General features: G+C 41.5%; 1 protein-coding gene across 6 annotated transcripts in view; it reads right to left on the bottom strand.

Annotated features, from left to right (window-relative positions):
• TBCE (tubulin folding cofactor E) overlaps positions 1-26,555 on the bottom strand; it is a 72,115-nt gene that overhangs the window by 37,085 nt on the left and 8,475 nt on the right. For 5 of the 6 annotated variants that reach the window (XM_030556930.1, XM_030556931.1, XM_030556929.1 and 2 more), the window contains exons 4-9: positions 13,162-13,350; positions 10,903-10,991; positions 5,280-5,379; positions 2,011-2,113; positions 601-677; positions 227-322 (exon numbers count right to left, since the gene is read on the bottom strand). In XM_030556930.1, coding sequence (XP_030412790.1) covers positions 227-322; positions 601-677; positions 2,011-2,113; positions 5,280-5,379; positions 10,903-10,991; positions 13,162-13,350 — 654 coding nt within the window. The remainder of the gene's footprint in view (positions 1-226; positions 323-600; positions 678-2,010; positions 2,114-5,279; positions 5,380-10,902; positions 10,992-13,161; positions 13,351-26,555) is intronic. The other variant, XM_030556934.1, reaches the window with a different exon arrangement.

Genomic DNA, 26,555 nt, shown 5'->3' with positions numbered 1-26,555 from the left:
AACATGCTTTAATTAAATCTTAAAATAAAATTAAATCCTTCCCCAGATTATGTTAAATAGTTCAGATATTCTCCACAAAAGAGCAAAAAAACCTTCATTTTCAAAATTCTGTAACCTTCACTAGCAAGGCAATATTATCATCATGTTTCAAACCACAAAGCATATGTGAATGAATCCACTTACAGAGCATGACAAAGAATTTACAGTAAAGTTCTTTAACAATTACCTGGGGAGATATGCTATTAGATGCAGTTGACTTCCATCAATTAATTGGTTGTTTGAAAGGTCTAACAATTTCAAGGTCTGTAGAACATTAATGGGTCTGTAAGCATTACAAAAAATGCAATTATGTTTTTAAATGGTTTAAAAATATTTACGGTCAGATACACACAACTATATAATAAAATCAATGCGTTCACACATAAGTATCCCAAATCACACAGTATGTTAAAATCTCCTTTGCAAGATTACCATGGTAATGGTAATTTAATCCACTACTGGAATTTAGTTTGATTTTTATCAGACATGCCATGCAACTTTATGCTTACAGTATATTAATCACAAAAGGATGATTTCAGCATTTAAAGCTAAACCTCATACCTTTCTAAAACTGTAATATCATTAGAAGCAAGGTACAATTCTTCAAGTGCTGGCCACCCTGGAGCACAGAGAAGAACCTAATAGGAAAAACTTTATTTAGTATAACTGTATATATGCCAGAATCTGTGCATAAGTTTTAATTAAAACACATTCAAAATATGCCATAACTATCTAAAATAAGCTATATGGAATACTGTTTATTTCACTAAACCTTCCTATCTAATAGTAACTATATCTCTGATCCTGTATCTCATCTGCTAGTACAGATGGTAGTCAGTAGGATTCCACACAGCCACAGGATTCACTGTTACTGGACTGGGATCCATATTTCAAAAAGAAAAGGCTGCAGGGGAACCGACAACATTGCCCTTTAAATTGTAACTTCAGGATAGTGTCATCCCATCTTCCCGCATTCTGTGAACCACCATTTTCCATTTGGATTTTCATGTTTCGTTTACAGAATCAAGAACTTGGGAAAACTCTCAGGTTAATCAAAGGCGGCTTTTTCTAAGATATAGGGCTCTGAGAAGTCTCCACTGTTTTCTGTGGAACTATGCCAAATTGGCTTAGCCTAGAAACCTCAAGATTTTATTTTAGTCCTGGATGGGATCTAATGCACAGTATTATTTCTGATAAAGGCAGGTTGACAATTTAATCTATCACTATTAGGGCAGGCTTATGCTAGGGAGAAGGCCCACGGCTGACACCCCTCGTCAGCAACAGGTCGTCTTCCTAGCGTACACAAGGTGTAAGACAAGGATAACTAACTGTAAAAGCAATTTGCATGTTTCCATGCATGGAAACAACTCAGACTTTCACTTTCCTATGTTATATCTGAGTTCATAGAAACAGGTTCTATTATACTACTGGATATTTGTCAGCTCCTTTATAAATACAAGCATATTAAAACACCTACTATACAAAGTGATGCCAGAAACATATTTCATAATGAATCTCAATATGGTTATATCAAAGTGGCTCAGTCACATAAAAATAGCTTTAAAAAAAGTCAGTGTTCTGATCTTTATTAGAAAAGTTGCACCAGTACAACAAACTGAAAATCAATTTACATAGGCACCCGCCCCCCCAACGTAGACACATTAGAACCAGGTTAACTTCAGAGAAACTAAGCCTATTTAATTCAGTAATTTACCAAATTACCAATTTAAGTACATTTACCAATTTAATCTGGTTTAAGTGTCTCTGCATTAGGGTTTCATGCCAGTGTAACAAGCAATTTTAGACTGATATAATTGTACCAGTGCATCTTTTCTCTAATATAGATCAGACTCAACTTTGGAAGATTATATGATCTAGTGTAAAAGCCCCTATTATGTTTTTATTGACCCATGAAACCAAATGACTAACAAATAAAAACAATTTACTTCATAAATGTAAGAAGCTCATTACCTCTGCCCATGTTATTCCAGTTCGATTAAGTGCCAGAACCCTCAATTTACTAAGTGTACAGGTTATAGAAGCAGAATCAGATGGAAATTTAATCTTGTTTTCACTGTATCAAAAGAATAAACAGGTTCTTATGTCTACAGCATAAAACAAACAACTCAAGTATTCAACTAAACCACCAATTTAGAATTACATATTTCAGAACAAAAAGGAACATGTAGGATTACATGCCATTAAAGAGAGAGACTGTATATTTAAAATATTTTCCAACCTATTTAGAAAAATGCCTTAGTAGTTTGAGTGCAAACTCTTTCCTTGCCAATTTTATTTTCCTCCATCATGTATGTATATTTGTTGCCAATCTGAGTTCATCACATATGCTAGCCTGATGGCATTAGGAGTTTTGGGGGGTTTTTTGTTTGTTTTTTTGGGTGTGTGTGTGTGTAGTTTAAGTACTGACGCATTAAGGTGGGAAAAGAGAATTATTTTGTTACCAGAAATAAAAGTGACAAGTCAAATTTTGGGCCTATCACCCTTGACACTGTATCTTTAGAAGCAGATTTAAATGAGGGTTTCGGCAGGAAATTCTTGAGAGAGATTCATTTTATGACAAAATGCCATAAAGATTCCCAGACTTACCCATCACTTAATGCTCCAGTAAAGCATCTATGTTTTTAACAGAATGACAAATTAATGTATTATTTGTTAGGACCTAGCCTTTGTATTGCACATTATTGGGAAAATAAGACTCCTCTTCCTATGAAATAGTAGTATAGTAAAATATGGACTCTTCTTGTAATGGGAAAGCTGTCACACCAGATATGTACACAAGAGAAGCGCCAAAAAGAGAATAGCTATTTAGAAACTTATCTACCCTTTTTAGTGTACTCAGAACAGGAGGACTCCCCTATCAGCAAGCCAGAATCCATCTCCAGAACATAAACCATGAAATTATGGAAAAAAAATGGAGCCCCATCAGGAGGAGTTCTCCTCAGAGTAGGTTCCTCAGTGAAAGTTCCAGTCTCAACCTCTTCAACAGTCGGTATGTGTGCACAACTCATGGGGAAGCTAGGCCCCAGCTCTGCCCCCCCCTCCTCGCAGCCAGAACCCCAAGACCCCCCCTGCCCAGAGGTGCCCTTAGGGGGACCCCCGCACCTGCCTGGAGGTGCCCAGGACTAGCCATAGCCATGCCACGCCTCCTTTAGCCCCCTGCAAGCCACCTATGTAGGTTCAGGGGCTGCTGAGGAGGTGGTATTTGCTACTCAGCTTCCTGGGCTCATCACTAATCTCGCTGGAGCCCAGGTACATTACTGATGAACCCAGGAAGCTGAACAGCACATACTGCCTCTCAGCTGCCTTGCAACCTGCATGGGGAATAATAAAAGCAAAATCTTCCCCCGCCAAACCCTGCAAACTGGGGTCTGGCGGCAGCAGCAGTGCCAGGAAAGGCCGAGCCTTCTCTTGCTTATTATAGCCGCTGCCCATGGTGCAACTACAGTAGAACACCAGAGTTACAAACTAACTGGTCAACCGCATGCCTCATTTGGAATCAGAAGTATGCAATCAGGCAGCAGCAGAGACAAAAAAAGCAAACAGCACCATACTGTGTTAAATGTAAAACTATTTTAAAAAGGTAAAGTTTAAAAAAGATTTGACATGGTAAGGAAACTGTTTTTGTGCTTGTTTCATTAAAATTAAGATAGTTAAAAGAAACATTTTTCTTCTGCATAATAAGATTTCAAAGCTGTATTAAGTCAGCGTTCAGTTGTAAACTTTTGAAAGAACAATCATAACTTTTTGTTTAGAGTTACAAACAACCTCCATATCTGAGGTTTTCATAACTGAGGTTCTACTGTACCTAAAAAATACTACTAGATTCATACAAAATATAAGAAGGAGCTCATCTCCAAGGCTCCAGTTTCTCTGCCAAAATTACAAATACAAAATTAGATTGCCCACAGAGCATTAAAGTCCCCTACCTTCCCATCCCATCCATCTCATTTCTCTGAGATCTATTTCTAACAATTAGGCCTAAACACACATACAAAAGTGAAATTTCAACTCCTACTTAGCTGCCTCTACTCTTATCCCCTAAGGGGAGGTTTAATGTGTGTAACAGGAATGTGCCAACTCATCAATATTGTCACAGATATTTCCCTGCAGTTTTGTCACTGTGATCCGCTAGCATTCTTTCAGGTCAGGTGTGGCCTGAGTCCCAGAGAAATCAAGGCAGTGCCCCTGAAGCATTTGGGATACTTCAGTTTGGTGAAAGATGGACATTCTGAATAAAACATGATGCTCTAGATAAAAATCAGACTCTTGAACAAAAGCGTACTGGGACAATTGGGGAGGGGAGTGGGAGAGTGGCGCACCAGGATATAGTGTCCTAAGACAGCTAAAAACAATCCAACAAAAGGAAAAAAGTTGTTGTAAAGCCTTCCTATATTAAAAGAGAAAACTCTAAGTTATCAACTTTACAATACAAGGAAAAATAGGTCTGAAAAACAACAAAGAAAATAGATAATAAATAAAATTAGCTAGTCCGAGTAGCTGCCAAATGAGGTCCCTCAGATAGGATGAGAGAGTACATTCATAAGGCTTGCAACTGTCACCTTAATTGCAGTAAGGTGGTTTAATGTTTTTCACTGTGAAATTCCATAGGGCCTATCTTACCATTCTGAGTCAAAGGGATACTATCAACTTGATTTTTTAAAGTATAGTTTCTAAGAGAGCACCCTTTAAATAGTATTTTTCTGAACATTTTAAAAATAGCTTTTCTATAAACCTTTTAAAAGGTTTCTCAGTCCCTGTTCATGTTTACAAGGAATTTATTAGTCAATTTCCCCCTTGCCAAGTATATACTAGAAAATGATTAAACTGACTATATAAGGTACTGTCAAACACAGGAAGTAAACAACCAAAAAAAGAGAAGCAATCACAATAGTCTTAGGAGTTTTTTTCAGCCATAGCACAGGGGTTTTATTTGTAATAATAATATATACTCATTCTTGAGACAGAATTGTGATTTTCAAGTTTATAGTATTCCTTTAAAGCTTTGAGACGTGTAGACAAGACATCTACCCTAAACACCTTTGGAGAATTTGATTTGACACAGTCATAAACATCCTTGGGAATCTATTCTTTCCTTGATGTGACACACTACTGGAAGGTATCGCACATCCAGAAAAAGACGAGATACCTAATAAAAAAAACAACAACAACAACAATTTGGAACAATTATGAAACAAAAAAATATATATTCATATATATACCTGAGGTCAAGACTTTCCAGATTCTGAACTTGACAAGCAATATCTGTAACTTTCTCCCAGGATGGCAACAGATTTTTTGATAGATTTATACTCCTGATATCTGAGAATTCACTTTTAAGAAAAATGTATCAGAATTCTGAACTTCTTTTTTCAGAGAACGGACGTATAACTTTACAACTATTGTGTTCTTGAACCAAAATATAGCAGAGCTAACAGATACTACTGCTCAGTTACTCCTAGTTTGTATCTTGGAATCTGGTTCAGAAATAGTACATTAAGACTTATAAAACAACTCAGTTCTACAGGTCCAGAAGAGTGTTTATGTCTAGAGTAAAGAACATACAGTTCTTATTTGTTCATTTCCTAATACTGTGTACAATTCTTGCTATGAATTTTGGAAACGCAATATGTAAGAAATGGAATGTATTATTATTGATTACATATTCGCAGCCACTGATGCCCATGAATAAAGTGCTTCTCCAGTAACAGCACCAATTTTTATGGTCTTATCTAAACTAATTTTTTCCTTTGCTACCACTAATGCAGCTCCTGATAAAAGGTGGTAGTTAACAGGGTGGATTTGATTTAAATCACTAGTCAGGAAGACTCGATTTAATCATGGATTGCTACATAAAAGTACATTCTTGTTGGCTGTTATAACCTTAATACATATTCTTCACAACTCAGAGACAGATGTAGGTTTTGTTTTTAGAAGGTACACACTATACATTTTTTAAGCAATTTATTTTGAAAGCTTTTCAGATTAGTTTTACAGCTATAACAGAAAATGAATGATTGGTTATTTAATTTACCAAAGGTAATTGAAGCAAATGTTTATGAAGTCATTGGGAGGGGAAACTATCTCCAATTCAACAGGTTAATCACTAATATTTGGAGGATTTTCTTGCCATGCTGTATTAGGAGGAGAACATCACCAGACAGACATTTAAACTGTTTTATTTAACTAAAAACCACCACCACCTTTTGTATTCTGGATTTTTTTCTTCAACAGCAAACACATAATATTTTAACAAAACAAGCATATGCATTTTTGAATTTAGTTAAACATTAAAGGTTTTTAAAATCAGGTTTGTTTTTGTTAAAATTGTTTTTAACTAAGATAGTTAAACGAAATTTTAAAAAAGGAAATTAAATTGACTATGTCAGCCAGGTCAACATAAGAAACTTTAAATATTGGCTTCTGCAGCTAACTCAGGTCGTCTTCACGTTCATTTTCCTGTTTGTTCATAATCTGGAAAAGAAAAACAAGCTGTCCTGCTTTTTCAGGTCCCAGATGATTTCTCAATTTGGAATGCATTAGTCCAAAGGAAGAAAATATTCTTTCTACACCAGCAGAAGAAGATACTGCTGTTAAAATGAGATTATTTCAACAGTCTCTGAATCCAAGTGTTTAAGTGACTTCCACCAGTTCGCTGGTGTGACTGTCTTTAAAACATCATCAAATATATATTTCTTGAATGGTTCATCCTTAGCGCTGAAGTTTATTATAGATGGCATTATGGAGGGATGATTGTTGGTTATCCATGTCATAGCCAACTCTTCTTCTTCAGCAGTTAAGGTTTGACTCTGTGTGACATTATGAGTGTAATATAATCTCTCATTAAAAAATAACAGGGCCAGAAAAAGTTACTTAACTCACAGACTGACCTAACTCATGGCCAAACTTAGAACTGGTTAGAAAAATATGTAAATGAATAGAGCTTTGAAATGCAAGTCTGCATTGTTAAAGGTAGAAGGGTAGGTGTTTGCTCAAGTCTTGTAATGTAAACAAACAAGCTTTGATTCAAAGATCAAAAAAGAAATATTAACATTTAGAAAGATACTTAAGTGAAATAGTATTATTGTCTATATGTCTCTTTGAAGGTTGTGGTAACCTGTATCTAAACTGTTTAATGGATAAATTACCCTGTGCTAATTGCCAGGATGTTTGGAAGAAGAAATTAAGCCTATTGTTTTCTCAGGCCAAAAAGGCTGCTAAAAATGTATAAAAACCCTGGGGCATGATCCTACTTCATCTCAGATCAGCTTTGGGTTTCAAGAATGGAAAACCTTAAGCCATAAGGATTAAAATCCCCAGTCACTGACCGGAGTCACCCTAAATATGGACATTAAACTATAACCTATAAACTATTTCTAAAAGGACTTTTGGCAACTATAAGGTCATCTCTACTATGTATCTAAACCTCAAAAATTAAATTAAAGTCTGTCTGTATATTGATCTTTTAACCAACTCTCTCTCCCTTTTCTTTTTTAATAAATTTTAGCTTAGTTAATAAAAATTGCGTGTATTTTGGGTAAGATCTAAGTTATAATTAGACCTGGGTATGTGACTAATCTTTTGAGATTGGAAGAACCTTTTCTTTTATATGATGAAATAAAATTTTCAGTAATCATCATCATATCAAATGTGTGTGTCTGGATGAAGACCTGAGGCTGGGCACTTTAAGGAAACTGCGTTGTTTGGACTTCTAAGTAACCAGTAAAGTACTACAGAAGGTGTTCTGTGCTGGTTTGGTAAATCTAAGTATTGAAATAACCACTAGCTTCTGGGGTTTGTCTGCCCTGTTTTGTTTACAGTTCACCCTGATTGAGTGACCTCAGCTGGCTCCCCCGGGCAGCATCGTCACACCCTGGTACCGAGTATTGAGAATATTGCAAGAAAATGAGCTGGAGATAGTGCTTGTCCCATTTGTTTCTTTAATGCTTGTAATTTAATTCTGTCATTGCATATTTCTCTTTTTAAGATCTCACTCAGTTCCTTCCAAATTTCAAGAGCGTCAGCAATAAAACAGCTATTTCCCTGCATTTTGTTCAAGACTACAGAAATAGGCTTCAGGGTACTCAGCATGTGTTCAACATTTCTCTTAAGCCCAGTGTTGAGAACTTTGGCTGTGACAGTGCCATCTATTTTTTCACGATTTTGTTCACAAACTGTCATCAGATTAGGCCAGGTCTTGATATAGTGCTCAAAACAGTCCACAACTGAGTTCCATCACATGTCTTGTGGGTGAGTTAGCTTGGTTCCTCCCACTTTTTTCAGAGCAGCTGTTGCAAAGTGGTTGTTACGAAAGTATTTTGCAATTTCAACAACATTAGCCTTTATTTCTGGAGCACTGAACTCTTTGGCTAGGAGGTGCATCAAATGAGCACTGCAACCATATGTTATTAGCTTGGGACTCTCTTCACTCTTTTCTAAATCATTTCTTCTCATCTTGGATACATTTGCAGCATTGCCTGTGACAAAGCTGCATACTAGACATTTTAATTTTTTTTCACAATCTGTTACAGCTTTTACTGCTACTTGTTATAAGTATTCTGCTGTGTGTACATTTCCTGATGTATTGATTGTTTCTGTAAGAAAGACATTCCCTTCTTCTGTTGTCACACAAGCATATACAACAGGATCATTGTGGACATTGCTCCACCCATCAAGATTCAGGTTCACAATTTCACCCTCTAGACCTTTTGCACACTGCACAATTTCTCTTTCATATACTTTATCCAGCAATTTGCCTGCGACATCTGCTCTGTTGGGTGGACTGTATCCTGGTCTTAATGCAGGACCAGCGCTAGGGGTTTTAGAACCCTAGGCGCACAGCAATTTCACCGCCCCGCGCGCTGGTCCCGCAGCTCCGGTGGAGCTGCCGCAGTTGTGGCTGCGGACGGTCAGGTGCTCCGCAGCTTTGGTGGAGCTGCCACAGTCGTGCCTGCGGGAGGTCCACCGGAGCTGCGCGAGCAGCCGACCGTCTGCAGCCATGACTGCGGCAGCTCCACCAGAGCAGCCGACCATCCACAGCCACGACTGCAGCAGCTCCACCGGAGCCACCTTCCGCCCCCTCTGGCAAAATGCCGCCCACCAATAATCCTGGTGCCCTAGGCGATTGCCTAGGCTGCCTAAATGGAAGCGCCGGCCCTGTCTTAATGACTGAACCATGTTAATGATGTGTGGGTTCTCAATCATACAGAAAGCAGAGTTTGTTGCATAAACAAACCGGGCAATTTTTTCATCAATTTCCTCTTGTTGTAATCTGCTGGTTCTTCTCACAAACTTATCTATAGTTGTTTCTAGATGATGATTTTTTCTCTTTTTTACTATAGGTGATGTACTATGGCTATGTGACATACATGATGTGACTGAAACACTATCATTGGCAGATAAGTCTGAAACAATAGAAAATGATAGTGATCTTGAAGGTGGATCGTCTTCAGAATCCTGTATGTTGAGGATGGATTCTCCTAAACAAAATAAGTCAATGCAGTTAATTATTATTACCATACTGCTCATTTAGTATTACTCTCTGCATTCACTAATACTTAGTACTACTTTAAAGGTGAAATCGTAAAAGGAAGAAATGCCTATTTCAGCTATTTATTTTTTTATTACAACTGCATCTAAAATGCTAGTACCATAGAGTAACAACTACATTTTTTGCTCAAACATGAGAATTCAAGAATAGTCCAAAAGGAAGACAGGCAGTCCTTCAGAAAGAAGTATGAAATAAAGTTTACCAACCTGAAGATCCTGCAAGTTCAGATATATTCCTTTCATCATCTTCAATGCAGCTTCCTCCTGAGAAGGAACACTTCTCAGGATGTTGTTTCATTCGGGCAACCAGGCCTTGCATTTCTTTGTTACACTCTTTGCATTTTGCATGCATGCCTGTCTTTAGAGGAACTTAATTAAAATATTCCCAAAACTAGGCCTCTTTTACGGCCTGCTGCCATTATAGGTTTTCCCTTCTAGTGAGAGAATCAGTGAAGGATACACTCAGAAAGACCTCAAGGAATGTGCTGATCAAACAGTTTCACTTTTGTTTCTACTGCCTGTCCCTCCTTTCTCACATTTATTTCCAGACGTCTTCTCCTTGTCCAGATCTAGTCCACCCCAACAATCTTTTATAAATTGAACTTTTTGAAACTTTGCACTTTTAGAGAGATAAGGGATTGGATTCTGTGTACACAAACTTGCAGAGGGACAATAGGGTTAAGGTCTGTTATTTCTCACCTCTATATGTTATTTATTTAAAAACATTTTTGCTGTTAACAAGCATGTTATCTCTGGAGACATAAATCCGCAGTTTGAGAACTGCAAAACTAGGCATCTCTGATGGTATCTTCTAGACTGAGCACTGAGTCCCATTGGGTAGATAGAAAGATTAACCTAAATAATCTACATACTATAGAATTAGAATTTATAATCCTATTCCATGATGATATATCTTTGAGCTATAATGTATTAAAACTATCTTTAGATGGGCTTTTCCTCAAAAAAATGATTTAAATAAAAAAAATTGATTTTAAATGATTTTTTTTTAAATCATTGATTTTTATCCACCCTAGTAGTTACCTGAACTGGTATTTAAGAAAACCCTTCTTGTGCCCATTATTATGGAATGTCTACCATTCAAAAACATGTATAGTTAGAGTACAGACTGAATTAAGCTCCTAAATTTAATAAAAATGAACTATACTGATTTGAAAACCTCTGAAAATATGTAAATTTAATCCCTTAATCTCTGCAGAGTATACCTGGAAAGGTTAAAGTGTGTGTCTGATTTATGTAAATAGTAGAACATAACAAAACACCTTTAGAAAAGGATACTAGGACACGTTCTGCTGATTTCCTCTTTCTGACCAGCATGGCTCACTGCACATTCTCTCACTGAGATGTCTACCAATTTGTTCAGTTGACTACATGAAAAAATACGGAACGTTAATTTATATACCAAACAGAGAAAAATAGTGCAGATTATATATTGTATAAAAGCACCCAGATATTAAATCTAAAACTATGCATTTCACATCCTTTTTACAATTACTATTACACAAACACTATATTACCAGATAGTGGTATCATCTTCATCTAAATCACAGAAATGCTATAATGAAATACCCTTCAGCAACATTACAGAACAGTCTGTAAAAGCAACAAAGAAAATGACCCTATCAGAGTTAAACCACACAGAGTAATTCAAGTAGGCAAAATTTAGTAAACTAATTTGGAATCTGGGACATCCAGGTTCTTACAAAAAGAGCTACAGGAATTTTAATAATTATAAATGATCAGTACCTTTGGTTTTAAGTCTCTTCTGGAAAAAAAAGTATTTTCAACTGTTCAGTAGCCTCTAATGACATTGGGGGGGTGGGGAGAATGGATTCAGTATCAGCTTACAGGAGAAGAGTGCCATCTACAGAATCAAGACCACACAACTGCTGCAGGAGCTCCATGGAGACATCAGTATATATGCAGCCTATTCCATACACCACCCCAATTATCAACAAATAACTAAATTTCCTCCTCTTCTTTCCCAGATAGAAGAATGAGAGCCACTCAGAATAGGTGAAGACAATTCCTCATTACTGGTACTGTGGGCTTTCAGCCCTTGATTTTTTTATTCACAGAATATAGTCACCACTGAGCTGAGTTGATACCGACATTAAAACACTAACAAATCATACACTAGACAACAGCACCCTATCCAACCCCCCGCCCCCACCCTCTGCCCCCTTACCGCCCTGCCTAGAGCACCGGTGGCTGGCAGCGCTACAGCCGCACCACCCAGCGCTACCGCCGCCGCCACCACCACACAGCACACAGCACTGGGTCAGGCAGGGCTCTGCAGCTGCGCTGCCCCAGGAGCTCACAGCCCTGCAGCCTAGAGCACTGCGCTGGCAGCGGAGCAAGCGAGCTGAGGCTGTGGGGGAGGAAGGCCAGCAGTGGAGGGGCAAGGGGCTAGCCTCCTGGGCCAGGAGCTTGGGGGCCAGGCAGGTTGGTCCTGCAGGCCGGATGTGGCCTGCAGGCGTAGTCTGCCCACCCCTGCCCTAGCACAATGTTGTTGAGTTTAAGTTCACAATACTCGACAAATGTTTAAATCCCCCCCGCCAAAGAAAAAGTTCCAGCAAAAACCAAGAGATATAAATGTTTATTGAAAAGATTGCTCTCATAAATTTTTAAAAAATATATGCCCAAAAGCTGTGCTATAGGCTCAAGTCATCCAATCCCTGGAGTCTGCAAATATCTAATACAGAATCATGGTTATAATTCCCAGATAAAAACTCTTGTTAAGATACAGTTAATGCTGAGAAGGCATATCAGTAATTCAGCATAAAATATGTTACAGACATGCTGCAATTATCCCAAACCAAGTGTTATCAACCCAGAAAATTCACAGTTAAAGGTTAAACTTAATCCCCTATCCCAAACATGTTAAAACTATGGAAATACACAATTAGGGCACCCAATCTAATTTTAACTGTTTGCATTGTCACAGACCTTTCAACTTCCCAAATAGTAAAAACTCCCTAAAATTTTGTGCACAAGCTACATGTGGATTATTATTTCTAGGTTTAACTATCATTTCCCCCCCATAATGGAAAGTTTCTCCTTTGGCAGAAACCTTAACACAATAGTGTTTGTGGACCCAGACTGGATTAAATTTTCAGTTATGAAAAATTACAGGAGGAAAATATTAATCCTATAAATTATTCAAATGTACCCTAGGCACAAGACTTCAGTGAGTTTTAACTTTTGGAAAGTTTGATGAGTCTGTTATATTGTTACTGAGACTTTTAAAAGGCAAAAAATGTCTGACACTAGGTGCCATATATCTTAAAAGGACACATTTATAATTAATTTTAATTTTCTAAACTAATTAACAGATTCATTTGTAAATTCTCAGGAAAAAAATCTGTACTCAATGAGTAAGTGTTTTATTTTTGAGGAGGGTACACAAGGTTTCATATATAACAAAGAAGCTGAATTCCTGATTTAAAGGACAAAACTCCACTCAGCCTTAACTATGGGGTCAATATCAATACCTATATAATGCAACTCAAATTTACATATATAAATTACACTTGCCTTTGTTGTTCTATAACAGAATCAAAACCAACAAGTTCCACAGTCTTCTTTCCAATGACTAATGCATTCTCTGTCTCACGTTCAACATCTTGTTCAACATTCAATCCATAGCGGTTCTTTACTGCAATAAGAAAATCCACACCAAAATTTGCCTTGTTTGGACGGATAAAGGATCCTCCTGTAGGGTGACTGGAAGGATGGGAAGAGAGAGGATGTGTACCAAAAGAGGAAATACAAAACAGCAGTCAGTCTTCTGGTAATAGTTTCCTGTTCTCAGGGTACTTTTAAAATTATTTGTACTTTGAGTAACATTAGAAAAAATATAGAATTCTCATTCTACTACTGGTGTGGAATTATGCAGTTGTGAAGTATCAGGTAGCACACGCACCCCTTACTACAGTCAACAGAAGTCAGTATAATCTCCAACTCCCCCCAGCAGATGTTATTAGCAGCACTTGTACCAATGTAATGAGATCACACATGAGAACTAAATTCTTTGTAACTCCACTCCTTAAAAAAAAAAAATCTTAATTTCTAGAAAAGCAGAAAGGAACTGTAGCCACAGCAATGGGTTACTTCTGGGTATTGTTAAAATTAAAGTAACTGTTTTAAAAGAATCATAACTAAAAATATCATCCATCTCAAGTAAGTGTAAAATGATCATATTAACAATACTCAGGACTTTGTGTATTCCACAGATAGCTGTAGTATTCCTTGCTATAATATCGTGCCCCAGAACCAAAGACAACAGTCATCCACCTGTACAGTAGATGCTGTTCTTTGAGATGTGGGTACAGATGTTACTCCACTCAGGTGTGCATGCACCTAGTGCACCAAAGCCAGGGAACTTTGCTTATCAGTACCCGTAGGTGCACCATTTGTGCCTTCTGGCCCTGTAGCCCTCCCCTGACTGTTAAAGGACAATGCCACCTCAATCCCCTGAGTTCCTTCACACTGAATATCAAGAATTGAGACTCCAATGCAGAAAGGAGAGAAAGTGGGTCATGGAATACACATCTGCTTCCACATCTCAAAGAACAACAGTTACTGTACAGGTAGGTAACCACCTTTTCTTCAAGCGGTTGCAGATATGTATTCTGCTCAGGTGACTTATAAGCAGTATCAGTAGGATGGAGTCGGAGACTACTTGAACAACCACAGAACTGCCTTTCCAAAATTTGCACCTGATCTAAATGCAGTCATAATAGCATCATGCTTGGTAGAAGTATGTATGGAAGACCATGTAGCAGCTCTGCAAAATGTCCAATATTGAAATGTCACTGAGAAATGCAGCTGAGATGCTTGGGCCCCTGTTGAATGAACTCAAACTTCGTGAGGATAGCTATCCCATACACTGTTATAACACAGGATGTTATCCACCTGGAAATCATTTGTACAGAGAATACTTGACCCTTCAACTGATCTGCAAAGGAAACAAAAAAGGCTCAGTTCTTTCAAAATAAAACATCAAGCATAGTCTCATATCCAAGGAATGAAGATGCTGTTTGTCTGCATTTGAATGAGGCTTGGGAAAAAAATACAGTTAAATATATTATCTGGTTAAGATGAAATTGTGACACCATTTTACAGAAAACTTGGAATGAGCTCTCAAGGCCACCCTTTCTTTGAAAAACTTGGCATACAGAGGGTCTGACATTAGGGATCACAGCTCACTAACTCTTCTTGTGGAACTTATGTCCACAAGAAACATTGTTTTGGTAGAGGAGGAGTACAGTATGTGAGTTTACAGATTCATTAAAAATTCTTGCTATTAGGCTTGCAATTTCATGTGCCAGTTCCTTTAATATTCTTGGATGAAGATTATCTGGCCCCCCCGATTTAGTCCCATTAAACTGTTCAAGTTTGGCTTCTACCTCGGATGTGGTAAAACTACCTCCATATCCTCGCTTCCATTTGTCATCCTACCATTATCCCTAAGCTCTTTGTGACGATGTATCCCATAATGCTTTATGGGAATATGATATAATTGGAGTATGTTTTATGCTACATGTGCCATGTAATTTATCTCTGTAATGGTCATGGTCTACTGAATCTATTCATCCTATTTGTATGCATGTATCATTTTTGTACTTGAAGTTATGAATATTGGCTGTATACTTGCCTGATTTCTAAGTAAGCTTTGTAAGGCATTTGGTCATCTTCTTTAGAAAGGAATTTGCAAAGTTAAGTGCCCTATCAAGAAGCACTTAAGGAACAATGGATCTTAGAATGCTCCAATCCACATAAGAAGTCTACTTGAGGACGTTCAAGGTAGCATGTGAACCATGGCTGCTACCTGTAGTTCTGAGTCATGCATGGACATGTGACTTGCCCACGTGACTCCAAAACTTCATCCTGGAGCTAGACTTTGCACAGAAGTGAGGAGGGAGTCTCCACCCACAAGAAAAAGTCTATTTAAACCCCCAGGAGACCTCTCCATTTTTGTCTTCACCTGGCTAAAAAGAGAGCCTCTCCACCCCCAAGAATACCTGAAAGGAACTAGAACAAAGGACAGTAACTACAGGGGGTGTGAGTGATTGCTGGACCAGATTAGAAGGAGACTAGTCTGTAAAAGGAAGCTTACTGGGTGAGATTTTATTTGTATTCAGTTTCTTAGACAAACTTGCATGTTCTATTTTATTTTACTTGGTAATTCACTTTGTTCTATCTGTTACTACTTGGAACCACTTAAATCCTACTTTCTGTATTTAATAAAATCACTCTTTACTTATTAATTAACCCAGAGTATTTAGTAATACCTGGGGGACAGGGGGGACAAACAGCTGTGCATCTCTCTTTATCAGTGTTATAGAGGGCAAACAATTCATTAGTTTACCCTGTATAAGCTTTATACTGGGTAAAATGGATTTTTTGGGTTTAGACACCACTGGGAGTTGGGCATCTAAGTGTTAGAGACAAGAACACTTCTGTAAGCTGCTTTCAGTTAAGTTAATTATTTGGGGCAAATAATTCAGACCCTGGGTCTGTGTTGGAGCAGACAGGCGAGTCTGGCTCAGCAAGACAAGGTGCTGGGGTCCCAAGCTGGCAGGGAAAATAGGGGCAGAAGTAGTCTTGGCAGATCAGTTGGCGGTTCCCAAGGGGGTTTCTGTGATCCAACCCATCACACTCCTCATTAGCCTCAATAAAGGCTGAGGCAAAATATGTGTTTAGATATTAGGCTATACCTAAATTATCCTTAACCTCCATTCCATCCTCAGTGTTTAGCGGTCCCACTTCTTTGTTTTCTTCTTATGTATTTATCCCACAATCCTACATCACTTTCCAGGCTTCCACAAAAAGCCCTAACCAACTGCTCTCTATCTGTTGACAAAACCTCCGGCTTCCCTCTGACAACTTCTATGTTACAGTTTTGTTTTCAGAACAAAAATCCGCAGTAAACTGAAATCTGAAAGAGTGGGGACAGTGGGAAATTAAATAGACTATCAAAACAGACAGACCACTGCATTGACTAGGTTATTCATTTTCCTATTTAATTAAATAGAATCTCAATTTTCAATTTATCTGAAATTGCTGCAGAATTTCTAGTCTGCTGCACCAGAATGCCAGCGAAATTAAAGGATCTTGTCACAGTTTAGATCCACCTTGTCACTGAGTACACAGGACTTTGACTATTAATTAAGTCAGAGAATATTTGTACTAATACCAAAGACAAAAATCTCTCATTTAACAGTATTGCACGAGATAGCACAAATCAAAGACAAGTCACTTTTGAAACAAAGGAATCAATGTTCAAACTGCTTTACAATTTAAAACTGTATATACTGACTAACAAATACGTACGTTTACATGTGGTTTATCTGTACATAGCATTGTAACCTAGCCAGTTCAAAACACTGCAACCCTGATTCATACAATGACATCAAAGTCTGAATATGGATTAATTTTATGCTTTCAAAAAAGTAATGTTCATGTAGAACCATTATATATAAAGAAAGATTTGAATGATTATATTTACCAAGGGAGAACTCCTTTTCTTAAAGCAATAAATGCCTACAACAAAAGAACACCTAGATTCCTGTGTCACATTTTCTGCTACATTTTAAGTACAAATTTGATTCTCTGAACCCTGGTGCTAGGAAAACCTGGAGACTCTGATAAGGTTGGATGGATGCAACTGGCTGACGGGCGGTATATTGTGCTGTATACCATTTCCAGAGGTAGCTCAAGTTTAGTATTATGAGAGGAAAAGTTAGTGCAATGCAAGACAAGAAGAAAAGTGAGCTGCACAAACATTATAATGAATGAGAACTGTAAACAGCTAGACTCTAGAGGAAATTTAAGAAACATATCTATGGGATAAGAAACGTTTCTTCAGAAATAAAACTGACTGCCCAATATAACAAACAACAGATTTGTCCTGATTTGTTAGTCATTAATCATCTCCTTGGAAAAAACTGAGTATCACTAATTTTGCAGATCTATTTAGCAAGAATTGTCTAATATACCAATTCTTGATAAGCATTTTCTGTGTTCTAGATATAGACAAATTCTGCTGCTCCATTACCCTGTTCTAGAATTTAGGTATGGAGCCATCTGGTTACTTTATGTAACTAATTCTACAGTAAGTCTGTGTTATATACTTATGCTAATTTTGATAGCTGTGTATTGTTCAACAAAAACAATAAAATCTTGACTGAAATTTATGAAAATAATATATATAAGGGACTTGTTATACTTAAATATGCCTTTGTTACTGAGAGATTACATTGTTGTAATGTGCTCTGTAAGAGGCTATGACCTGGAACCATACAGAAGCTGAAGCTAATGCAAAATGCTATGAACCACTTATTAAAGCAGAGTTGCATTTTGAGGGCACGAGGCCAGTGGTTTGAGATCTGCATTAACTCCCAATAAGATTCTAGATGGAATTCAATGTGTGGGTTTTAATCTATGAAGTCTTAAATGGTTTGGGACCTGGTTACCTCTCCCTGAGCCATACTATTATGCTTGAGATCAGCAGAGACATTCAAGCTGGAGTCCTCTCAATATAAATGAGAAGGACTGTGGGCAAAGTATTCTCTGTGAGGGGCCCACAGTTTTGAAACTTGCACCCCTTCCTCACTCTGTCCATCAGAAACCAGATGTGTTAACCTTCTAGGCATGCTGCAAAACCCATTTTTTCTCCCTCAAGCTATATTAAGGAGCCTGATATTACATCATCATTAGTAGACAACAGACCACCTCTAAAAACAAACTAAAAATGACCACAGCAGCCTAGTATGAGATCAACTCACCCCTTCATCCCTGGATTTTCTAAAATACTTAGGAGTGAGGAGAAAAAAAATCAGACAGGGAGTAGCAAGAGAGCTGGGTAGTGAAAGTTCACAGACAGAAGAAGGAAGAATTAGCAGAGAGCAACTGGGAAAAATGCTGTGGGAAGCAGCATCATGTGGAAAGGGCTAGAAAGACACACCTTTTGGGGGAATGGGAAAAAAACCATAGTGGAAAGGTAGGAGATGAGGAAAATACTGGAGGAGCAAGGAAGACAGCAGGTGTGTGCAAGCCAGAGGTATATCCAGGGAACAGAAGGTGGCAATGGGTATAGCAAAGATCCCCAAATTGTGGGGTGTGCCCCCCAAATTGAGGGGCATGGAGAAACATTGGGGGGGCGCAGCTGGAGCGGGGGGCAGGGAGGGAGCACCCCCCAGCTCCACTCCTGGCCCCAGCTGCCAGCCCCCTTACTTCTGTCCATGTCCCCTGCTCCCGGTATGGACAGGGTTAAGTGGGGATGTAAGGTAAAAAATTTGGGGACCACTGGGATGTAGGGACAAGTATTAATGGGTGTCATGCTGCCTAGTATGGGACATAGCTAAGAGAGCCAATCTCAGGTCAGACTGCAAGGAAACAGGGCATGTACCCCAAACTGGTGGTATAGTCTCATAAGATTCCACCAAGCCAGTAATAAATGTGTGCTTCCAAAATACTATACTAGTATTATGAAGCTACAGACAGTCCCTTTCAGGCCCTCTAACTCCTCATGCACCATCTGAACAAACCAGACTTCTGTGATAAAAGATTATTAAAAACAAAAATCACGTTAGGTTCTTCAGTTCCAAAGAACCAGGCACACATCCCTGGTGAAAATATACTTCAGATCTTAGCCAAAAACCATGCTGGTAGCCAATCCTTTGGAAACTAAAAAACTAAAGGTTTATTAATATAAAAAAAAGGAAGAGTGTTATTAAGAGGTTAAAATAAATCATATACATTACAGTTGATTTCAGAGTTTGCAGATCTGCATGAGAGCAGTGATGTTAAATCTGCCAGTTTATAATAAGTCTTTGGTTCATCCAAAAGATTGGAATCCAAATGACAACTTAAATGTAGAGTCTTTCCATGAATCTTTTGGGGCATCCCAAGTAATTAGTTGGAGATCTCCATCCAAAGGCTCAAACTTTCCCTGTTAAAGTTAAGCAGATTAAAAATGGCAGGATAGTGCCTGAGGTTTTTCTTTTATAGCTGAAACATGCTGCCAAGTGTCTTGACCACAGCATGCATCCTCTTAGCTGAGCCCAAGACTCACCCTTTGAAATGACCATTCTATTTCCTGTGCATACATAGGTAATCCAGCTACACTGATTTACGTAAGACAATTGATGGTTATTCATTATAGCAGGGATAGATAACTGAAGACAATATAGGTCAGGGGTCGGCAACCTTTCAGAAGTGGTATGACGAGTCTTCATTTATTCACTTTAATTTAAGGTTTCGCGTGCCAGTAATACATTTTAATGGTTTTTAGAAGGTCTCTCTCTACAAGTCTATATATTATATAACTAAACTAGTGTTGTATTGTAAAATAAACAAGGTTTTCAACATTTTTAAGAAGTTTCATTTAAAATTAAATTAAAATGTTGATCTTATGCTGCTGGCCCGCTCAGCCTGCTGCTTATCTGGGGTTCTGTTCATCTAGCCCGGCAGCGGGCTGTGCAGTGCCAGGACCCAGACTGGCAGTGGGCTGAGCGGCTCAGCCCACTACTGCTCAGGGTTCCATCTGCCGGCTCCTGCTAGAGGGGATCCTGGCTGCCGGACTCGCTCAGTCTGCTGCCGGTCTGGGGTCCTGGGCCTGCCCACATACAGTGGGTACCTACCTTCTCCCTGGTTCTGGCCCATTCTCTTCCTCTCTGCACTGAGCTGAGGGTGGGAGTGGACCAAGCACAGGGCTGGGGGTGAAGAGTCTGGCCAGGAGCTAGAATGAAGGAGGAGGCTCAGGATTGGGGCAGGAGGTTTGGGTATGGGGCACTTACCTGGGCAGCTCCCATTTTGTGTGAGGAGTGTAGGTGGGAATGGGGGGGGGGGTGCAGGGCCTCCTATTAGGTGCTCAGGGTGGGGGTGGGGATGTGAGGGGTGCAAGAGTCAGGATGTGGGAGGGGTGCATGGGGTGTGGGGGGGCTGGGGGTGTGGGGGTGCAAGAGTCAGGATGTGGAGGGTACATGGGATGTGGGGGGCTACGTATGTAGGGGGTGCAAGAGTCAGGGCAGAGGGCATGTGAAGGGGGTAGAGGTGTCAGGGTGGGGGGGTTGGGTATGTGTGGGGGTTCCAGAGTCAAGGCTGGGGTTGTGGGGGGTCAAGCAGAGGGCTGGGTGTGTATGAGAGGGGTACAGGGCTCAGGGCAGGGGCCTGGTGTGTGTGCAGGGCACAGGGCAGAGCTGCGGGGCTCAGGGCAGAGGGCTGGGTGTGCGTGAGCGGGGATCAGGGCAGATGTGCGGGGGGACATGTGAGGAGGGGGTCAGGGCAGGGGGCTGGAGGGGATATGCCCCATTCCACCCCCAGGCCCTGCCCCCACTTCTCTGCCTCCGCCGGGAGCAGCAAGCACGCTGACTCCACTCCTTCCCGACCCCCTCCCTCGCAAGGGCCATCAGCTGATTGGCCGGCAGGGAGGAGGGACGCAGAGGCAGAGGAGGGGCAGGAACCCAGCACACTACAGGGAGAGCCAGCAGGACCAAGCTTCTGCCCATAGGCATGCACAGCACATTTCATTAGGGTGTGCACCCAGGGAGCCCTGCCGTACTCCCACCCCCACCATCCCCTCGCCCTGCCCCCATCCACTCCCTCCTACTTCCTGCCTCCTGACTGCCCCCCTCAGAACCTCCAACCCCCCTGCTCCTTGTCCCCTGACCATCCCCTCCTGGGACCCCTGCCCCTAATTTCCCCCAGGATCCCATCCCCTATCTAAGCCTCCCTGCTCCTTGTCCTCTGACTGCCCCCCTGGGACCCTACCTCCTAACTGTCCCCTGACTGCCTCAAACCTTATCCACACCCCCGCCACCAGCCAGACCCCCGGGACTTCCATGTCTATCCAACAGCTTCCTGCCCACTGACAGGACATCCAGAACTCCCAACCCATACAACCCCCCCTGTTCCCTGCCTGCCCCAACCCCTTTCCACGTCCCTGCCTCCTGACAGGTCCCCCCAGAACTCCCAACTCACCCAACCCCCCCAGCTCCTTGTCCCCTAACCACCCCCTCCAGAGACCCCCCCACCCTAACTGCCACCCCAGGACCCTCCTTACTCCCTGTCCCCTGACTGCCTGACCCCTATTCTCCCCCCCCAACCCCTGACAGACCCCAGGACTCCCATGCCTCATCCACCCCCTCCTGCTCCCTAAATGCCCTCTCCAGAGACCCCCCTGCCCCAATCACCCCCTATTCAACCCACCCTGCTCCCTGTCCCCCTGACTTCCCCCACCCCTTATCCAACCCCCCCGACCCCTTACCATGAGCCTCCTACCAGCATGTTCTGCTCCATGGCGAGCCAGACATGCTGCCCCGCAGGAGCGGGCAGCCCCGCCCCTCAGAGCACTGCGCACGCAGCAGCATGGCTCCGGGGAGGTGGGGAAGGCGGCGGAGGGGCCAGCAGCTTGCTGCCGGGAAAGCGGACCCTGCGGCTTGCCGCCCGGGGAGCATGGGGCAATTTGCCCATCCCTGCATCAGGGTGTGCCTGGGCACACCCTGTGCGCACACCTATGCTTCTGCCTCCTGCCCTCGCGGGGATAGGGGGGAAGCAGAGGACGGAAAAGAGCAGGCCGGCCCAGGCAGGATTTTTAACGGCACGCTGTTGCCTTCCAGGACTCCAGCAGGCAGCAGCGTGCCATTAAAAACTGGCTCGCAAGCCGTCTTTGGCACACGTGCCACAGGTTGCTGACCCCTGATATAGGTAATATTCATTAGATTCATGCAGTATATACTATTCTCCTGAGGGAATTCTGTGCCCAAAAAGAAATTCTGCAAAATTCTGAATATTTTTATTTGTCAATAAACAAATGCTGAGGCTCCAGCATGGCGGAAGGGAGCACAGGCCACCAGCTGAACGGAGGTGGAAGATCACCCTGCAGGCATCCCTCCCCCACCCACAATGGGACACAGACTTGGCAGTGAGGCTGCAAGAGTGCAAGGGCTGGGCCTGATCCAGAAATACACGCCTCCTGTGCCAGCGCACCAAGATAGCAAGTGAGGAGGGCAGGGAGAGTGGGGGTTTGGGGGCTTGGTGGGGGGTTCTGGGTATAGGGGGTCCGGATGCCCAGGGGTTGGGCAGACAGTGGAGCCGCTCCCCACCCAGTGACCCCACCCCCATGGCTGAGGAGCAATGGAGGCAGGAAGAGGTGGGGAGGGGTGCAGACCTTCCTGCAGCTGGGAGAGGTTTCTGGGGAGCAGGTCTGATCTGGCCCCAGCTACTCCTTGCAGGGGAAGAGGAAGTCCTGTCCTCCTCCAGCCCAGCCAGAACTAACAGCTGAGCCTAGCACAGGATAGGAGCCACTGGGGCTTCCCCAGCTCTGCAGTGATTTAACTCTCCACCAGCTGCTCCAAACGCCATGTCCATGCTGCTGGGGAGGGGTGTGTGATCACTCTTGTGGCTTCCCTTTGCTTCCCCGTCCTTTTTGTGTGAGGAAGCAAAGAAATCTGCAGGGGACAAGAATTCTGCCTGCGCGGAATGGCACAGAATTCCTGCAGGAGTACCATATACATCTTTGATCTTAAGGTTATTTCGAATTACAGATATAGACAAACAAGCATACATACAGCATCTTCCTTGATTCCTTATGAACACAAATGAATGGGCCAAGCATGTTAACCTCTTTATGCATCTTTTGATGCCTGCGCACAAGTGAATTGTCCTGATTACAATTACAATGCCTCTCAATTTGCTTTAAAGGGTCACACATGTGTTACTTGGCTGCCAATTTTAACCTGTGCTGGTTTGCTAACCTCACAGTGTGTAAATATGGAGGCAGACAGGACACACAGCAAAAGTAAGCAGCAGCAGCAGCTGGCAGAATAATAGAACAGCAGGTCAGCTAGGAGGAAGCAGCAGAGGGCAAGCTGTGGAAGAAGTATCACAAAGCAGATGGGAAAGAAGGAAGATCTGCTGGCAGACAGGTGGAGAACACAGCAAGAAGTAAATGAGCAGTTAGGGATGTCAACTGGGGGGGCAGTCTGGAAACTTGCATTTGTTGATGGGGAGGTAACTGGGAGGGAGTAACTAGCTATGTAAACAAAGACTGTCATCAACATAATAGCACATCAAGGTGAAAGGATTAATCAGCCAATCAGAACATAGAAAAAAAACCTCTACAAAATTCAAGATACACTGTTTCTCAGTGTAACTACACCAGGTGCTTTAGCAATCATGTTGTGTGTACCGACATGATGATCTTGAGAAATTATGGGGCTACCAAGAGCAGGGGAAATCGTTTGGGCATCATGCATCCAATTTTTCAATTGAAAATTACAGACCTGTCCTAATGACAAATTTAGTACTGGCAGCAGGTTTTCCCCCAATTTATTCACAAATGTTTCAAATATCTCCATAGGATAAGACAGTACTTGGAAAAGTATCTTATTTATTTAAAAACTACTTCTAAACTGGTTTTGTAAAACATACAATAGTGAATTGAAGATTATGGTAATTACAAAAGATGCATCAAAATACTTTCACATAATATACATAATCTCCTACTTATCTAGCTAATTTCACTGTTCTTTTATAAATATAAAAATATGAAAGCCTAATAATTCTAACCACATCACTACCTACAATTGTTTTTCACATCATATTAAGCTATCTCACTCAAAACCCCTGATAGTTTGAAAATATATGATCAATTTAAATGCTCAGCTTCTCCACTCATCCAAAAAAAATCACTATTACGTATCACAACTCAAAACAGTTTCTTCAAGCAAAAAATCACAGCACTTTTGCAATCACTGTCTTAATCACCACATCTCTCACATGCAAACCACAACACAACTTGCAAATGGCTTTGGGACCAGCATGGGACCCTGCCTAGGGCTCTGAGACTGGTGTATAGCACAATTTTTTTTTTTTTAATCTGCCCATCTACCACACCCCGTTTCTGTATCAAAGCATCTGTCATCCTCCTCCTTTCACTCTTCCTTCCTCCTTACTGGCTCCAAATCCCCTTCCTCACTACCCTCATGACTCTACAGTTCCCATTAGCTCCACTTGCACCTCTTCCCCTCTCAGCCACTTGTGACATTATTGACATAACCTGCAACCACTGTTGTACAATATTTGCTGCAAATATAGTACATCGGTTGTCGTGTAAGGCAGTGCTTCTCAAAGTCGGGCCGCCGGTTGTTCAGGGAAAGCCCCTGGCGGGCTGGTTTGTTTACCTGCCACATCCGCAGGTTCGGCTGATCACGGCTCCCACTGGCTGCAGTTTGCTACTCCAGGCCAATGGGGGCTGTGGGAAGGGCGGCCAGCACATCCCTTGGTTCGGACCACTTCCCGCAGCCCCATTGACCTGGGACGGCGAACTGCAGCCAGTGGGAGCCGTGATCGGCCAAACCTGCGGACGTGACAGGTAAACAAACCAGCCCAGCCTGCCAGGGGCTTTCCCTGAACAAGCGGTGGACGGACTTTGAGAACCACTGGTGTGAGGTGTCTATGGGAAGGTTATGATGTGCTGGTTATGATTATGCTATCTGTATGCGTGCATCATTTTTGTAGCTGAAGTTATGAATATTGGCTATGTACTTGTATATCAGTGTGTGTTAACTCTGAAGTAGTCTTAGTAAAGCATCTGGTCAGCTTCTCGAGAAAGGAATTTGCAAGTTAAGTGCCCAGTCAAGAAACACTTACTTAACAACAGAACTTGGAAGACTCCAATCCACATAAGAAGTCTTCCTAGGGACGTTCAAGATAGCATGTGGGCAATGGTTGCCACCTGTAAAGAACTGAGTCATGCATGGACATGCGACTTGCCCATGTGACTCCAAACTCCATTTTGTGGTAATTTTTCCACAGTAAGAACAAAGAGGTGTCCTTACACCTGGAAGAGACTATAAAAGGCAGCTGCCTCATCTCCATCTTGTCTTCAATCCTGCTCTGGAGGTACTTTGCTACAAACTGAAGCTTTAAACAAAGTACTGAATGACCAATCCCAGCTGTGGATGTACTCCAGAGACTTGATTTCAACCTGCAGTTTATTCTATCACTGCTACAAGCCTGAACCAAGAACTTTGCCATTACTGTATGTAATTGATTCCATTTGACCAGTTCTAGCTTTCATCTATATCTTTTTCCTTCTATAAATAAACCTTTAGATTCTAAAGGATTGGCGACAGTGTGATTTGTGGATAAGCTCTGATTTGTATATTGACCTGGGTCTGAGGCTTGGTCCCTTGGGATTGAACCTTTTTTCTTTTACTGGGGTATTGGTTTTCATAACCATTTGTCCCCATAATGAGTGGCACTGGTGGTGATGCTGGGAAACTGGAGTGTTTAAGGGAATTGCTTGTGTGACTTATGGTTAGCCAGTGGGATAAAACCAAAGTCCTCTCTGTCTGGCTGGTATGGTGTGCCTTAGTAGTAAAGGAACCCCAGCCTTGGGCTGTAACTGCCCTGCTTTGAGCAATTTGTCCTGAATTGGCACTCTCAGTTGGGTCTCAGCAACGTTACAGCCAGTCAGCACAAATCTAGGTCCCACGTGCACATCCTCATCACCACTGACATTTGCCCCACTCCTAGCCCCTGCTTCATCCCATCTCTCTCCACATCCACACCCATCCCACCACAGCCTCCCTGGTGCCACCATTCCTATCCTCCCCTGCACTACCCTCCTTCCCCACTACCTCCTCAATCCTTTCTCTTGTTGTGTCTGGAACTCCTACCCCACTTCTAAAGAGCACAGCCATCCACAGTCTTTCATAGCTCATTCTCCCTAGCTCCTGGCTTTCATGGACACATGGATTCCTTCATCTCACACTGCCTCTGCAACTACCCTCTCTTTATACTCCCGACCCTGGCTCAAGCTGTCAATCAGGCTGATTACTAGAATCAATCATCCACTCTAGTATTCTCCAGAAAGATCTTCCCTAGTTACAGAAACAATGGTTCTGAGGAAGAAAAGT

The sequence above is a fragment of the Gopherus evgoodei genome, chromosome 3 (genome assembly GCF_007399415.2).
Source record: "Gopherus evgoodei ecotype Sinaloan lineage chromosome 3, rGopEvg1_v1.p, whole genome shotgun sequence".
Taxonomy (NCBI): domain Eukaryota; kingdom Metazoa; phylum Chordata; order Testudines; family Testudinidae; genus Gopherus; species Gopherus evgoodei.
Note: the sequence above shows the minus strand (reverse complement) of the source record. Positions and strands in the feature narration are given on the sequence as shown.